This window comes from Rhinatrema bivittatum, chromosome 1 (assembly GCF_901001135.1).
Source record: "Rhinatrema bivittatum chromosome 1, aRhiBiv1.1, whole genome shotgun sequence".
Taxonomy (NCBI): Eukaryota; Metazoa; Chordata; class Amphibia; order Gymnophiona; family Rhinatrematidae; genus Rhinatrema; species Rhinatrema bivittatum.
This window is the reverse complement of record NC_042615.1, coordinates 406868405-406885440: the sequence shown is the minus strand read 5'-3', so window position 1 is coordinate 406885440 and position 17036 is coordinate 406868405. Positions and strand designations below refer to the sequence as shown.

General features: G+C 44.7%; 1 protein-coding gene across 1 annotated transcript in view; it reads left to right on the top strand.

The window, feature by feature from the left end:
• DNAH6 (dynein axonemal heavy chain 6) overlaps positions 1 to 17036 on the top strand; it is a 3261518-nt gene that overhangs the window by 3146699 nt on the left and 97783 nt on the right. Inside the window, 1 exon segment of the mRNA XM_029602297.1 lies at positions 15850 to 16001. Within this exon segment, the coding sequence (XP_029458157.1) occupies positions 15850 to 16001 (152 nt within the window).

Genomic DNA, 17036 nt, shown 5'->3' with positions numbered 1-17036 from the left:
CCGTTCGTAGCCAAGATCATAGAGAAAATTGTAAATAAACAACTCTCAAATTATTTAGAAGATCATAACTTTCTTCACCCATCGCAATATGGCTTTAGAAAAGAGCACAATACCGAAACACTCCTCATTTCACTCCTCGATCAAGTTTACAGTGGCTTTGATAAAGGACAATCATTCCTCTTAGCTCTCCTTGACATTTCTGCAGCTTTCGATACGGTAAACCATGACACCCTTCTAAACCGTCTATCAGACATAGGTATTACAGGATCAGTCCTTAGTTGGTTCAAATCCTTCCTTAGCAATAGAGGCTATAAGGTGAAAATCAAGAATAAGGAATCCTCTCACACTAATGCACCATTCGGAGTCCCCCAGGGCTCCTCTCTATCGCCCACACTTTTCAATATTTACATGTTGCCCCTCTGCCATTTACTCTCTAACCTGAAACTCAAGTTCTATATTTATGCAGATGATGTTCAAATTTTAATTCCAATATCCAACTCTCTAGAATCTACAATTAAGCTATGGGACTCTCATCTGCAAACGATCAATCATCACCTCTCTAACCTTAATCTGGTGCTCAACACTACCAAAACCGAACTATTATTAATCACCCCAGAAAGTAGTCCCCTTCAACACCAGATGCATACAAGCATACATACTTCACACGCTAGAGATCTAGGCGTCATCATTGACAGTCACCTGAACCTAAAGCAATTCATAAAACACACCACAAAGGAGTGCTTCTACAAGTTACAAGTACTCAAAAAACTCAAACCGCTCCTATTCCACTATGATTTTAGATCGGTCCTCCAAGCCATTCTTTTCACCAAAATCGACTACTGTAATTCCATTTTGCAAGGACTCCCGGCCTCCACTGTAAAACCTCTTCAGCTACTCCAAAACGCAACGGCGAGAATCTTGACAAACACCAATCGAAGAGCGCATATCTCTCCCATTCTAAAGGATCTACATTGGCTCCCTGTACAATTCAGGATTCTTCATAAATCTCTTACATTAATCCACAAATACATTCACCATCAGACCCCCCTCGATCTACGATACCCCCTCAAACTACACTCAACAGCTAGACCTTTAAGGGACGCCTACAAGGGATCCTTACATGTGCCTTCTATCAAAGCTATACAACACTCAAATATCAGAGACCGATCATTCTCCATCACAGGTCCCTCTATCTGGAACACCATGCCTCCGGACCTCAGGCAGGAATCAAAGAAATTAAAGACATGGCTGTTCTGCCGAGCCTTCTCCGACACCAGCCCAACAGCCTGACTTACAACATTTCTAGCAACTATACACTTTACAAATTCTAAACCGTGTATATAAATTTTTAAGAGAATGTTTACAAATTTATCATGAGGTATTCTATCTGCACCTTCGCATACCCCAATGTATATCTTAATCTCTCGTCCCCCTCTTATTTTTCCTCCTCCAAGTTATACATCCTTGTTATAATGTAACTTTACTCTCCTTCAAATTGTATTTACTGTTTGGTTGGTTATAGTTCCTAATTGTTTGATGTAAACCGAGTTGATTTGATTTGTATCAAGAAATTCGGTATAGAAAAGCCTTTAATAAATAAATAATAAATAAATAAATTCTTGCAAAATCCCCTTTCTCTCCATTACCTGTCCACTTTTCATTGTGCCCTAGACATAATTGCTTTGCAAACATACTTGAACACTCCTCAGGATTTTAATGCCATTCTTTATCTGTGATACTCAGCTTCTTGCCATCTCTTACTCTTGACATGGATATCCATTTCTTTGCACACTGGCTGCACCAATCTGTAAACCGTAACTAATTTTATGGCCCACTCTCTGTTACACAAAACTGCACACTTGGGTACCTATCTTCCTATGATGTGCATGGCTTATTCTATTACATGCAAGTTCACCATGAGCCAGATAACCAAATATGCTCTGAACAATACCCCCCTCCCCCCTTATCTTAACACCCCTATAACCCAGTTATGGGATCCTTTATTGTATCTGTCTTTGAGAAGCACTTTTTGCCTCTAAATGCTTACCTAGTTTATTTTGTATATGTATGTATGGCTTTCACTCTATTTCATCATTTATTTATGCCTGTCAATCATGTACACCATTATGAACTAGTAATTTTCACATGAAATGACAGTATATAAAATAAATAAATAAATACATGTAAACATATCCTACTGGACGGGTGTGGCCAGATGAAGCCATTCTTTGACAGGGAGAAACATCCCCCTCTACCGTTCTCTGTGAGACACTCTGGCATCACCCCTGACACTCTGCCCTAATACTAAGCCCCTCATCCTACATATTCGGATCCTTGTACTTCTCGGCCTTGCTGACATATACAGATTATATACCTTGGGGTTCTTTACTTCTTTCTACCACTGTATTTTCGTGATAAACTCCAGCTCTTACATTTTGAGGTCTTCTTGCCAATCTTTGCACCTTCTTGCCAATCTTGCCAAACTTTGCACCTCTCCTATGCTTTTGACATCTTGATAATACTCTTTCTGATTCTTGGTCCATTTTTCTGTAACATGGGATTTTTCCTGCCACATTTTCAGCTTCATTCACCCTTCTTGGTGTGGTAGGATACTAATGCTACGTTTGGTGCCACTTTACCTCTCACGATGCCATCAAGTACTCAAGACACTATCGCTGGGCTGGCATCCTCTTTTTACACCTTGGGGTGTTCTTTCTCCTCTTGCTACTTCTTTGCTCCTCTCATGTAGATTTATATAATTCCTGCCAATCCTGTAAGCAGGGCCAGTGCAAGGGGATTAGGTGCCCTAGGCGAGCCTTCTTCCTTGCTCCTCCACCCCACGGTCGCACTGCCACCCCCCGGTCTCGGCCCCGACTCCTACCTCATTTTCGATCATGCCCGCTGTCTGTGTGGTTTTCTGGGTCTCGAGCAGATTGGGCACTGCTCGCGGCCCACCAAATCTTCACTCCTCTTTGCTGCCGCTTGCGGCCCCATATGGCTTTCATCCAGTGGCGTACCAAGGGTCTCTGGCACCCGGGGCCAATGCATTTGTGTGCCTCTCCAGCATCCCCCCCTTAATCCTTCTTGTACTAATGCTTAAGGTCACAGAAAATCAGTGGCATCAGACAGAAGAATTTGGGAGGGAGCCAAAATGACATTTCTTCATCACACCCACCTCTATAGCATGGATCCTGCTTTAAAATTGGTTATAAAAAAAAGTGTTAATAAAAAAGTCCAAAGGGTCTTCTGCATAATTTTAAAAAGCTGGCCAGTTTCACACTTCTAGTAAAACTACTATAAAATTATTTGATAGCCTCATTCAACTAATTATATATGGCTATGAGAGTGAAATCTGGAATATATAGGAAGGGACAGAATGTCAATATAAATCCTGCACCTCCAGTTCTGTAATTCTGTGCATCCATTGAAATTCCCCCAAACAATGGAGCTTGGATGTTTCCCTTACAGCTCATCATACTAAAAGATATTTTCAAATTCTGGTGTCACCTCACAGTAACAGCAGCACAAACACCTTCTACTGCCAGACACATTGGGGCGGATTTTAAAACGAGCGCGAATAGCCTACTTTTGTTTGCGCTCCAGGCGCAAACAAAAGTACGCTGGATTTTAGTAGATACGCGCGGAGCTGCGCGTATCCGCTAAAATCCTGGATCGGCGCGCGCAAGGCTATCGATTTCGTATAGCCGGCGCGCGCCGAGCCGCGCAGCCTACCCCCGTTCCCTCCAAGGCCGCTCCGAAATCGGAGCGGCCTCGGAGGGAACTTTCCTTTGCCCTCCCCTCACCTTCCCCTCCCTTCCCCTACCTAACCCACCCGCCCGGCCCTGTCTAAACCCCCCCCTTTCCTTTGTCGGGGGATTTACGCCTCCCAGAGGGAGGCGTAAATCCCCGCGCGCCAGCGGGCCTCCTGCGCGCCGGGCCGCGACCTGGGGGCGGTTACGGAGGGCGCGGCCACGCCCCCGGGCCGTAGCCACGCCCCCGTACCCGCCCCCAAAACGCTGCCGACACGCCCCCGAAACGCCGCGACGACCGGGCCCGCCCCCGACACGCCCCCCTCCGAGAACCCCGGGACTTACGCGAGTCCCGGGGCTCTGCGCGCGCCGGGAGGCCTATGTAAAATAGGCTTCCCGGCGCGCAGGGCCCTGCTCGCGTAAATCCGCCCGGTTTTGGGCGGATTTACGCGAGCAGGGCTCTGAAAATCCGCCCCATTGTGAACTAACACAAAACCCTGCAAAAAAGACACTCAAAATCTATACTGCAATCCCATCGTAACATAACAGTAATAACACCAAGGACTCAAACAACAATAACCCTACCTGTGAAAAAGCAAGGGTAAATATTGCACTGGGTCCTAGAATACCAATACACCACCTACTGAGGAAACAAAACAAACCCGATTGCTATAGATCCCTATACAGACACTACATGCTAGCAGAATCTCTCATCATGGTCACACACACAGAGCAAAGACAGACCTTCACCAAATACAGAATACAAAATAAAGGAACACAAATTAGACAAAAACTGAAATGGAAACCCCAAGAAGTCAGACTCTGTATTAACAATGGAAAAACAGAACCACCATTCCTCATAAAACAAATAAAATCAAGAAACATAAAGCATCAGTTATAATAGTAAAACCATACTAATAAAAGGATATTTTAAAACTACTGATAAATAGAATTTCTATTAATTAAAATCATATACATTTTTTACAATTTCCCAAACACCAATAAAATATTTCAAAACAGCAGATATATCAAATAACACCCAATAATTAAAACTAATAAGGATTTTAAAAAGCCCCTGCTGTCCATATGTGGGAGCTCTTGATTTCCAGTCACTGTGATATTGTCAAGGATTAGGAGGTTATCCTCTCTCTCTCTCACACATACTCATATGTCCATTCTCTCTCACACATACACTGTCACATATATACATATTCATGCTCTTATACTTACCATAACCTCTCGTTCTCACAGATACTGACACACTCTGAGGCTCTAAGACACTCTCTCCCCCTCCACACACCCCCTCCACACAAACTCTTACTCCCCTGGATTTTCTCATACACACTCATGCTCTCACTCTCACTGGTTCCCTCACAAACACACAAACACCCAGGCAAGCTCCCAATCATTCTCACACAAACACACACAGGCAAGTTCCCAGTCATTCTCACACATACACACACACACACTGATCCCCAGGCAGGCTCCCATTCATTTTCACACCACTTCCTTCCCATCCCCCAGGCATGCACACATTCATTCTCATACACACAGACCCCCAGGCAGGCACCAATTCATTCTCTTACACACATACACCACACACAGGCAGGCACCTATTCTCACACATACAAACCCCAGGAAGACACCCATTCATTCTCATACAGACACACCCTCAGGCAGGCACCCATGCATTCGCACACATACACCCCCAGGCAGACTCCCATTCATACACATGCACACACTAATGGCCAGACCACCTCTCTTTCTTTTGCTAGCAACCTCGGAGCCTCTCTCCGAGGGTGCCACTGTCACTGCTGCTGCATGGCTATTGGGGAGGTGCTGATTGCTGCTACTGGCACTGAAGCCCATTCTGCTTCCTCCTTTGTGCAAGCCCCGTGGGCTTCCACTTCCTCCATGCTGATCTCGTACATTGAGAGATCCACATAGAGAAAGTTCTACTCTTGCACTTTCCCAAAGATTACATGTGCCAATCACTAAAAAGTAATTTTTTTTTTTTTTTACCTTTGCTGTCTGATCTTAGTTTTCTAATCGGTTGGTCACAGGCTTTTTTTTCCACCTTCCCTTATTTTTTTGCCAATTCCTTTTATATTGTCTTTTTTCTATTTCTTCCCTCAAACACAGTCAGGTTCTCATTCTCACATGCTTTCTCTCTCTCTCTCACACACACACAACCACAAGCTCTCACACTCACATGCTCTTTCTCATACAATCATTCATACACACAGTCTCTCTCTTGCACATTCTGTCTGTCTCTCACACACACAGGCTCTCTCTCACTCCCACATGCTGTCTTGCTCAAGCACAGGCTATCACTCACATGCTGTCTCACACAGAGTGTTGCGGTCCTGGGCCGTGCCCCGGTCCCTCCACCAACCTTGGGGACGGCCCGGGCCAGTTCGGGGCCCGGGCCGCTGGGGCATTGCAAAGACCGAAGGGCATGACCAAGTATTTGTAGTGGCCATCCGTCATGTTAAATGCGGTTTTCCATTCATCGCCAGGCTGAATCCTCACCAGGTTGTAGGCCCCGCGGAGATCCAATTTTGTGAAGCTTTGGCCCCCTGGAGTCTATCCAGGAGTTCTGGGATCAAAGGCAGAGGGAACTGGTCACGGCGGGTAATGCTGTTCAGGCCTCGGTAATCTATGCAGGGTCGAAGGGAGCCGTCCTTTTTAGCTACAAAGAAGAACCTTGCTCCAGCTGGGGATTTGGAGGGTCGAATGAATCCTCGGTCCAGGTTCTCCCGGATATAAGTGGACATGACTTTCATCTCCAGGAGGGACAACGGGTATACCCTTCCTCGTGGCGGCGAGGTACAAGGGAGCAAGTTGATCACACAGTCGAAAGGGCGGTGCTCTGGGAGGATCTCGGCTTTCTCCTTGGAAAAGACGTTGAGGTAGTCCTGGTAGTGGTGTGTCAGTGCCAAGGAAGCCGTCAGTAGAGGCAACGGTGGTCAAGGAACAGCGGTCAAGCAAGATTTGAAGCACGATGGCCTCCAAGATGCCACCTGGAGGGTATCCCACGAGATTACGGGAGAGTGCTTCTGCAGCCAAGGTAACCCTAGGATGACCGGATGCATGGACTTCTCCAGGATGAGGAATGAAATCTCCTCCTCATGCAGAATACCTGTGCGGAGTGTGAGAGACCTGGTACGAGTGGTGATGGCTCCCGGAAGAAGTCTCCCCTGAATAGAAGATACACGGAGAGGGGGTCTTTGAGGTTGAACCCCAATCCGGAGTTGCTGGACCAAGTCCTGGTGTATGAAGTTTCCCCCGGCTCCAGAAACAATGAGGGCTAGCATTTCAAACTCTCCTTTGGGAAGGAGTAAAGTCACCGGGACGGTGCACGGGGAGGTAGAAGTGTGTGACCTAGGGTTAGCTCCCCGACTGTCCCTAGGTCTGAGCGTTTTCCGGACGTTCGCTACAACGGGCAAGGAAATGGCCCTTACCAGCGCAATACAGGCACAGGCCCAGGGATCGACGTCTCCTCCTTTCTTCTTGAGAGATAGGCCCCTGGCCCACCTGCATGGGTTCAGGATCCTGAGCCCCCAGAGAGGCAGAAGGGGAGTGCCCGCTTCGGGAAGGTTTGGTTCCGGAGATCCCGGGTCTATGAGCAGGCCTCCTCTCCCGGAACCAGCGCTGGATACGACGGTCCACGTGGCCCGCTATATCAATTAAATTGTTCAGGTCGTCCGGGAGATCTCTGGCCGCCAACTCATCCTGAAGTTTTGGAGAGAGGCTTTTCAAGAAGAACATTAGGCTACTGTTTATGCCACTTTTGATGCCACTATGCCACACTCTGTTGCGTTTGTGCCTGCTCTTGCCCTCGCTCCACCCTCTCTACCTCTGAGGCGACTCCCTTCGGGTCTGATGGACAGTTGCTGCCGCGGCTTCTCCTCGCCGTTTCTTCCCAGAGTCCCCGGGCTGGCCTGACGCTATGGATCCACCATATTCCTGATGACGTAGGGCGCGCGCTCCGAAGTTTGTACCAGCAAGGGCGCGAACCTCGGGGGCGTCCCCCCGTAGTGACGTCATCTGCTTCCAACAGAAAAGGTCTTTGCTTACGCTTACGAATCGAGTTAGCAAGGGATTGATTACGGGGATCATCTCGACCCACTTCATTCTCCGCTGCTCTGCCTCCTCGAACTTAATAGGAGTACCCGATCCTCGGGGGCTCCGCTCTCTCCTCTTGTTTTCAGATTGCTAAGACGGGATATGGTACTCACTCCTCGAGGGCCTATGTCCCTGAACGCTCAGAAGACTCCCTATTGCCTGGAAGCAATCGCAGACGTGAACATTGTGAGTTTCTATTCCAGTTGCATATAGGAACCGGTACTCGCTCCTCGAGGGCCCATGTTCCTAGAACTCTGAAGATTCTCTTCTGTCTAAGACGCTATCGCAGGTACGGAGATCATGAGTTATTACAGATTGCAGATAGGAACCGGTACTCGCTCCTCGAGGGCCTATGTTCCTAAAACCCTCCGAAGACTCTCTTCTATTTCAGAAGTTATTTCATATACAGATATTGTGAGCTCTTATTTCAGTTTACATATAGGAACCAGTACTCGCCTAGAGGCTCCTGTTCTTGAATATACTAACTATTCTCTATTGCCCAGAAACCATTACAAAGATAGATAACTGTGAGTTACCATCGCTCTCTCAGAGCTATCCCTGGAACCAGGTAACTCGCTCCTCGAGGGCCTATCTCTCTCCAGCTACTGAGCCTTCTTATTAATCTATGTGAGTGTATCATATACTTCTGATTATGTATCCAGCATACCCTGTCTACTTACTATCTATGAGTCTCTCTCTACAGCTCAGCAAACCCAGAGATAGCAGTTCCAGGATCTAAGGGACTTCTGCCCTGCCGGGCACATCAGCTCACTACTGCCACCTCTGGTGGTTCTACTACCTGTCTAATAAAGAACTATCTGTGTCTGTCTCCATACTCCAGCCTAGTCGGTGGTCCCTCTCATGATATCCTCCTGAGGGTGCTGCCATCGGCCCAAGGATTCACCATTCTACATTAGAGTGCTCATCTCTCACATTTCAAGTGCTGAGTACAACAAACTGCTACCTTGTAGTCTACCCTCATCTGTTGCTAACATATCCTTCCTCAGGAACTGTATCATAACCAATTGCTATTTCTTAGCAGGAACCATAAAGATGGCCAACACCTCCCTTCAGGAGAACTCTTGTATATCAGGTTGCCACTCTGTGCGGAGATCCATAACAGATACTAATTTCTCCCCTCTGGAAGAACAGATCTTATATGGTTGCTGACCTCTCCCCTCTGGGGAGCAACTCCATAACAGTTTGCCAACAGATTGCTAATCCTAGCAGCTTCTACAACAGATTGCTACTCCGCAGTCCTAACCTATAATAGATTGCTAACCCTAGGAGAGTCGCTAACAGATTGCTAGCTCCTCCCCTCTGGGGGAGCAAAGCTCAACAGGATTGCTAACTCCTCCCCTTGGGAGGAGCAAACCCTAACATATTAGTCAACTTTTTATACCGCTGCAAGAGGGGGCATTCTGAACTTGGGGTGAAGTTTTGGTGGTATACTAGGTTTTGAGGGGCAGTTTTACATGCACAGTCAGAGGTACAAACAGCACAATTACCATCAGTAAAGATTTTATGTGATTTGGAGTGACGAAATGTATAAAAAGATGAGATTTGTACAATGTACTTTCGACCTAGCTTGATGCACTCTAACATAGCTGCTATCAATCTAGGTCGAGAGTACAATGTTCAAATCTCACCTTGGCGTACCTTGCATCATTCCAAATCATTTACATCTTCACTGATGTCTAATGTGCTGTTTGTACCTCTGACTGTGCATGTAAAACTTCCCCCCAAAACCTAGCCAAGCACTAAAACCTCATCCTGAGTTACTAGTTTCCCTTCTTACAGTGGTTTAAGCAGTTTACTTATTTGAGATCCTTATAAAGAGTTTCTCTTTTTCTCACTTTCTCTCTCCCCCTCTCTCTCCCCAAATGTGTTAAAAGCCTGATGCAGTATCAGGAAAATTATCCTAACCACACCCCTTTTTTTCATGAGCATTATTTTTCGCAATTTTATAGCACAATGATAAATCGAGGCCCAAATGAACAAACTAAAATGAAGTTTTTCCTTCTACAAATCCCTAATGAAATTCAAATTCACTTACTACACTCAAAATCTACTTGTGCACATAAATACTAATTTTACATGCAGAAACTCCACATAAGACTTTGAAATTTAAATATTTCCGTCTAAGGGAGTAAATAGTCCAACTAGGTGCAACGTTCACAATACTGAGACTGAAAACTATTATGAAAATGTCCCCCTTTTTGTTTCATGTCAGTCTACTTGTGTTCTGTTAGAATGAAAACACATTTTTATTGTTTTGCATGCTTGTTTTTAAGGGACTGATTTTCAAAGCTATACATATAAAGATTAGTTATAAGTAAAATAAATCTGGGCCATTGAGCATAAAATTAAGTGCATAACCCGGTTTAACAAATAATTTTATGCACACTGAGGAGAAACATTCTAAGGGGGGGCAGAGCTGGAATGAAGTTATGACTTATAGGCAACACACATTTTTATTTTAAAAAGTATGCAAGTAAGTTACCCCACACAAATTATACTTACTTGGAACAAGGGTAACTTTGTGTGAGGTAATTTGTGCAACATTTGTCTAATTACCTAAGGATTTTCAAAACAAACTTATGCACATACGTTCACCTTAAAAACACTCAAAGCTTGAATATACAATATAAATGTATGTGCCAGTTCTATGGGTGCAGTTGGTGCTTGAGCAATATTTTATAAACTGCTTCACTGTGTCCAGAGAGGAGTAATTTATGTTGGGTTTAGCAGCCTCAATCATTTTGAAAAGTTGATTCCTATGAATGTACACACAGACTTTTCCACTCTGTGGGCTGTCATAAAATTACCCTCTAAAAGATTTGAAAAAAAATTGAATAATGTTTATTTATTTATTTAACAGCTTTTCTATACCGACATTAGAATGCACATCATATCGGTTTACATCTCAACAGTAGGTGGAAAATACAATGAGCAGGGATGGGAGAGGGACAACAGATAGAAACTCGAGGGCAGGAGGCTGTAGGGGGAGCCTGAAAATTGAACCAGAGAAGTAACAATAACTCGAGAGGTAACATATTTACATATTTTCATGATGCAAATTACTTGGAGTGAGTCAAAGATAACAGAGAAGCAGGAGGAGAGGGTGAGAGAGGTACGTGGAGTTAGTCTGGAAATGCCTGGTGGAAGAGCCAAGTCTTTAGCATTTTCCTGAATTTAGTATGGCAAGGCTCCAGGCGGAGGTTTGTGGGTAGGGCATTCCAGTGAGTTGGGCCAGCAATTGAGAGAGCACGGTCCCTTGTTGCTGTGAGTCGGGCCTTCTTGAGGGGTGGGACTTGTAGGGTGCCTTTGAGATTTGCTCTAGTGGGGCGGGTGGATTGTGTGGATCGGAGCGGTTCGCTGAGCCAAGAGGAATTATTTATGTGGATGGATTTGTGTATGATAGAGAGAGTTTTGAATAGGATGCGTGATGGGATGGGGAGCCAGTGGAGGTCTTTGAGGATGGGAGTTATGTGGTCTGATTTGCTTGCGTTCATGATTATCCTTGCAGTGGCATTCTGTAGTATTTGGAGGGGTTTGATGGTGGAGTAGGGAAGGCCAAGGTACAAGGAATTGCAGTAATCTAGCTTGGATGATAGGGTGGATTGGATGACGGTTCTGAGATCATGTGTGTGGAGGAGTGGCTTGAGCTTTTTTATAACATTGAGCTTGTAAAAGCCTTCTTTTAGGACGGAGTTAATGTCTTTTTTTAGGTTTAGATGTGGATCAATTAGAACGCCAAGGTTTTGTACAGGAGGCTGTGAAGTGAGGGAGGTGGCTGTGGGGTCGTTGGGAGGAGAGAGCTTAAGGGTTTGGTGGTTGTGGATGAGGAGAAGCTCAGTTTTTGAGGAATTGAGGGCAAGTTGTAGGGAGGTGAGTAGTGAGTTTATGCATACAAGGCATTTCTCCCAGAAAATTAGTGTTGTAGATAATGATTAATGGATACGGATGATGATTTGTACATCATCTGCATAGATGTAGACATTGAGGCCAAGGTCAGATAGATGATGGCAGAGGGGCAGGAGGTAGATGTTGAAAAGGGTGGATGATAGGGCGGAGCATTGGGGCACTCTTTGGGTGAGGGCGAAGTGTGTGGATTCTGAGTTGCCAAGTTTAACAGAGAAATGTCTGTTAGCCAGGTAGGATTTGAACCAGAGTAGGGCTATGCCAGAGATACCAATGTCAGCCAAGTGGGAAATGAGGAGGTTGTGGCTAATCGTATCAAAGGCTGCAGAGATGTCAAGGAAGGCAATGAGAAAGCTATGACCGTGGTCAAGGCAAGTGAGGAGGGCATCTGTGAGGGAAAGTAGAAGGGTTTCTGTGCTCAGGTTCTTACGGAAGCCAAATTGTGAGGACTGAAGAATGTTGTTGTCTTCAAGATAGTCCATAAGCTGGGTGTTCACCACCTTTTCCATGATTTTGGCGATGAGGGGGAGATTTGAGATGGGACTGTAGTTGGCCGGGTCTTTAGGATCAAGAGATGGTTTTTTGATCAGGGGTTTGACGACTGTGTGTTATAGGGAATTTGGAACTGAGCCAGTGGATAGGGAGCTGTTAATGATGTCTGCTAGGGGTTTGGCAATGATGTTGGGGATGGATAGGAGGGTTTTGGTGGGGATGGTATCGGATGGGTGGGATGTGGGCTTGATTTTTTTGAGAATGGACTCAAATTTCCTTGGAGGAGGTGAGGTCGATGGTGTTAAGTGAGTTGATGGGAAGGGTGTGGTGATTGCTGGGCATGGGAGTGGTTGTGGTTGTGGGAGAGGGAGAGAACCTGAGGAGTATGTTTGTTATTTTGTTATGGAAGAATTGAGTGAGTTCTTCACATTTTGTGCTGGCTTCTTTGTCGGCGATGAGAAGGGCAGGGGCTTTGGTGAGGGAGGTGACATTCACTTACTACACTCAAAATCTACTTGTGCACATAAATACTAATTTTACATGCAGAAACTCCACATAAGACTTTGAAATTTAAATATTTCCGTCTAAGGGAGTAAATAGTCCAACTAGGTGCAACGTTCACAATACTGAGACTGAAAACTATTATGAAAATTTCCCCCTTTTTGTTTCATGTCAGTCTACTTGTGTTCTGTTAGAATGAAAACACATTTTTATTGTTTTGCATGCTTGTTTTTAAGGGACTCACTCAAACTGAAATGAAGTTTTTCCTTCTACAAATCCCTAATGAAATTCAAATTCACTTACTACACTCAAAATCTACTTGTGCACATAAATACTAATTTTACATGCAGAAACTCCACATAAGACTTTGAAATTTAAATATTTCCGTCTAAGGGAGTAAATAGTCCAACTAGGTGCAACGTTCACAATACTGAGACTGAAAACTATTATGAAAATTTCCCCCTTTTTGTTTCATGTCAGTCTACTTGTGTTCTGTTAGAATGAAAACACATTTTTATTGTTTTGCATGCTTGTTTTTAAGGGACTCACTCAAACTGAAATGAAGTTTTTCCTTCTACAAATCCCTAATGAAATTCAAATTCACTTACTACACTCAAAATCTACTTGTGCACATAAATACTAATTTTACATGCAGAAACTCCACATAAGACTTTGAAGAGGGCTTTGGGGCTTTGGGGTTATAAATATATTGAAGAGGGCTTTGGGGTTATAAATATATTGATGTATTTTGGCAGCATAGTAGTCACGTTTAGTTTTTTGAATGGCAAGGCGGTATGTGTGTAAGAATGATTTGTAGGCAGTGGAGTGTTGTTGGGTTGGGTCTTTACGCCAGGCTCTCTCTTTAAGTCTAAGGTTGTTTTTCATATGGTGCAGTTCTGTGGTGTACCATGGTTTGTTGTGTGGGGGTGTAGTGTGTTGCTTGCGGGTGATGAGAGGGCATAAGTTGTTGGCTATGTCAAGGGTGAGGTTATCCCAGGAGCTGAGTGCAGCTTCGGGTGAGGAGCAGTCTATTTTGCTTAGGGATTCGGAGAGTGCGTTGATAATTTCTTCGGACGAACAGGGTTTATGGAAGGAGAAGGAGTTGTTTTGGGGAGGATTACAAATGGTGGTGGTGCTTATGGTAAGGTGAGTCTCAATAAGTGAGTGGTCAGACCAAGGGTCAGGGGTGCAGGAGGCGGGAGATGGTGTGTGGATGCAAGAGTTGATGAAGATGAGGTCTAGGTTGTGCCCTGCTTTATGTGTGGGGGTGGATATGATTTGGGTGAAGCCTAGGGCCTATAGGGCGGCAAGGAATGTTTCACATGATGGTGAAAGGGGTATGGAATCTACGTGAATATTGAAGTCTCCTAGTAGTATGGCAGGTTTATCATAGTTGATATTGTTGGATATGAATTCAATGAAAAGGGAGGAATTGTGTTCCAAAATGCCTGGGGGGGAGTAGACTAGGCAGATTTGGAGATCTATGGATCTAAACAGGCCAATTTCGAGTTTGGGTGGGGGGCTGATGTTCAAGAGCCTGAGTTTGAGGGGTTTTTTGGCGGCTAGGAGGATGCCTCCTCCTCTTTTTTTCGGTCTGGGAATGGAGAAGATGTCATAGGAATGTGTGGGGAGTTGGATTAAGATAACAGTGTCAGAATCCTTGAGCCAGGTTTCCGTGACTGTGCAAATTTCTGGTTTGCAGTCTAGAATGAGGTCGTCAAGGATGTGGGGTTTTTTTTAGAGAGGGAGTGAGCATTAATGAGAATGAGGGATAATGTGGTGAGGCCAAGTAATTGAGTTAATGGGGAGATAAAGATGGGGAGTAGGGGTTTGTGCTGGGCTTGCGGGTTCACATGATGGAGAGAAGGTGTTCTGAGTGAGGGGTGATGTATACGGGGGATTGGAAATGAGGGAGAGATGGAGCATAAAAGAGGGGGCATGGCAGTTTAAGGTGGAGGCTGAGGAGGGTATTAAGGGGAGTGTGGGGATTAGTGGGGAGGGGGACGAGGGGGAGGTTGGCAAAGGCGTAACTAACAGAATCAGCACAGTGCAATATATAGCAGTAACAGCAGTAGCATATAGCAGTAACAGTTTCAGCACTGTGCAGTATATAGCAGTAATAGATGGGTAACGGAGTAATAGGTCGCAAGCCAATTTCACAACAAAGCAGTAGGAGACAGTCACAAAAGGTTATCAATGATTCAGTAAAAGCCGGAACGATTACAGAAAGGTTGGGTGCAATGGACTGAGGGTATTCCAGTCAGTCTGTAATTCACTAGTGTCCGGTGGGGGGCACACTAAGGGGCAAGCTCCTTGGTTGCACACCTTCGGCGCGCGACGCCTGTGTGAGAAGGAGAGATTTAAAAGCAGAATACTTTAGCTTGTCTGACGTGTTCCAGCTGGGGGAGGGGTTAGCAGCCTCATGGTGGAGGGAAGGTGCGGGCCCGATCGGAGGGCTGAGCGGAGGGGAACTCAATTGAAGCCCTGAGCCCTGGCTTGGAGAGCAGTGGAAGCAAGCAAAAAGTAGGTACCTGTGTGAGAAGGAGAGATTTAAAAGCAGAATCCTTTAGCTTGTCTGACGTGTCCAGCTGGGGGAGGGGTTAGCAGCCTCGTGGTGGAGGGGAGGAACGGGCCCGATCAGAGGGCTGAGCGCAGGGGAACTCAATCCAAGCCCTGAGCAGTGGAAGCAGTGGAGAGCAGTGGAAGCAAGCAGAAAGGGGCATTGGGCATTGGACACTCTGGGTAGAAAGGTCTACCAGGGTGTTTATTGAAGTGTAGTTCTATTTATAAGGTTTATGTCAAAGAAATATCTTAAGAAATATTTTGTTAATAAAATTCATGTTTTACCTGATATTTAAAAAACTTAATGAAAATATTTTTTATTTATTTTTGCTTCATTTATATATAGAATATGTATATAGAAATTAAAATGGATGGATTTACATTTTTAATTTTAAAATCATTTTGAATTTTTCACTGAAAAATTGATTGAATAAGATGCATAGAAAATCTGCCAATAATTATTGTATTTAATATATATTGCCTTATTTGACAGGAACTCTTCAGAATCATGCTCGAAAATACAACTTGCCAATAGATGATCTTAGCTTCCATTATAATGTTATCCCTGTCTACCGTGATCAGGCAGCAGTAACAGAAGCTTCAAAAACAGTGCCATTTGGAGAAGAATTACCCATGGATGCTATGGTATTCATAATTCATTTTTATTAAATTAGAAATAATAAAAGATGTAATTTCATTGCTAGCAAAATAATGATGCTTTAAAAAGCAAGGATAGAAAATTTCATTGAAACAGATGGATGCAGTGCTTTATAACTGTTTCTTCTGCTTCCTTTTCTCTTTCTTTTTTGTGTTAACACACCTCTTGCATAGTTGCCAGAAATCAGTCTAGCAATTCTTTCCCACAGCTGAGGAAGAATTATCATAAACATAAGATTAAAAAATATATATACATCTGCATTGACATCATTATTGTCTATACTGATGTCATGTTGATACCATGGCACTAAGAATTAGTGCCCTCTCTAGCAATGTTCATTTGCTATGAATATTCCCATCAATATAGTCACCCAAGTAAACTCAGAAGGGTCAAGGTGTTATGTACCCCATGTTTTCCTAGGACAAGCAGGATGGTATTCCTCAAATGTGGGTGACATGATCAGATGGAGCCTGGCATGAAGTTTCTAGAAACTTTGACTGGCCCACTGAGCATGACCTATCATGCTACTATCCGCACATCTAGTGGGGTCCCTCTTCAATCTCTTTTTTTCCATGAGGTGTTTGCCTCGCAGTAGTGGAGCTCTGTTCTTTCATTCATTTTCAAAGTCTTTCCATCATTTTTTCAGTGGTCTCAGCATCAGATCCCTCTTCCACTGGTCGGGGTCCTTCCTGCGGCTCGGTAGGTTGAATTTTTCCTCTTGTTGCAGTTGATTCCTGATGTGTCGCTCCTCGGTGACAGCCGGCCATCAACCGCTAGCTGGCTGTTTTTTTATTGCATTGGCTGTTTTTTGACGATGCCCCTAGTGCTCACGGGCTATGTCTATCACTGATCCACATGAGGTTTGTATCCTCTGCCTGGGGGCATCACACGACATCCAGGAGTGCACTCTCTGCAATCAAATGACCCCCAAAGGCCATCGTACCTTCTACTCTGACATCGGGGGTGTTGACACTAGGAGGGCACAGGGAGCCACTAGATACACTTTGCCTCTCTGCTTCTCC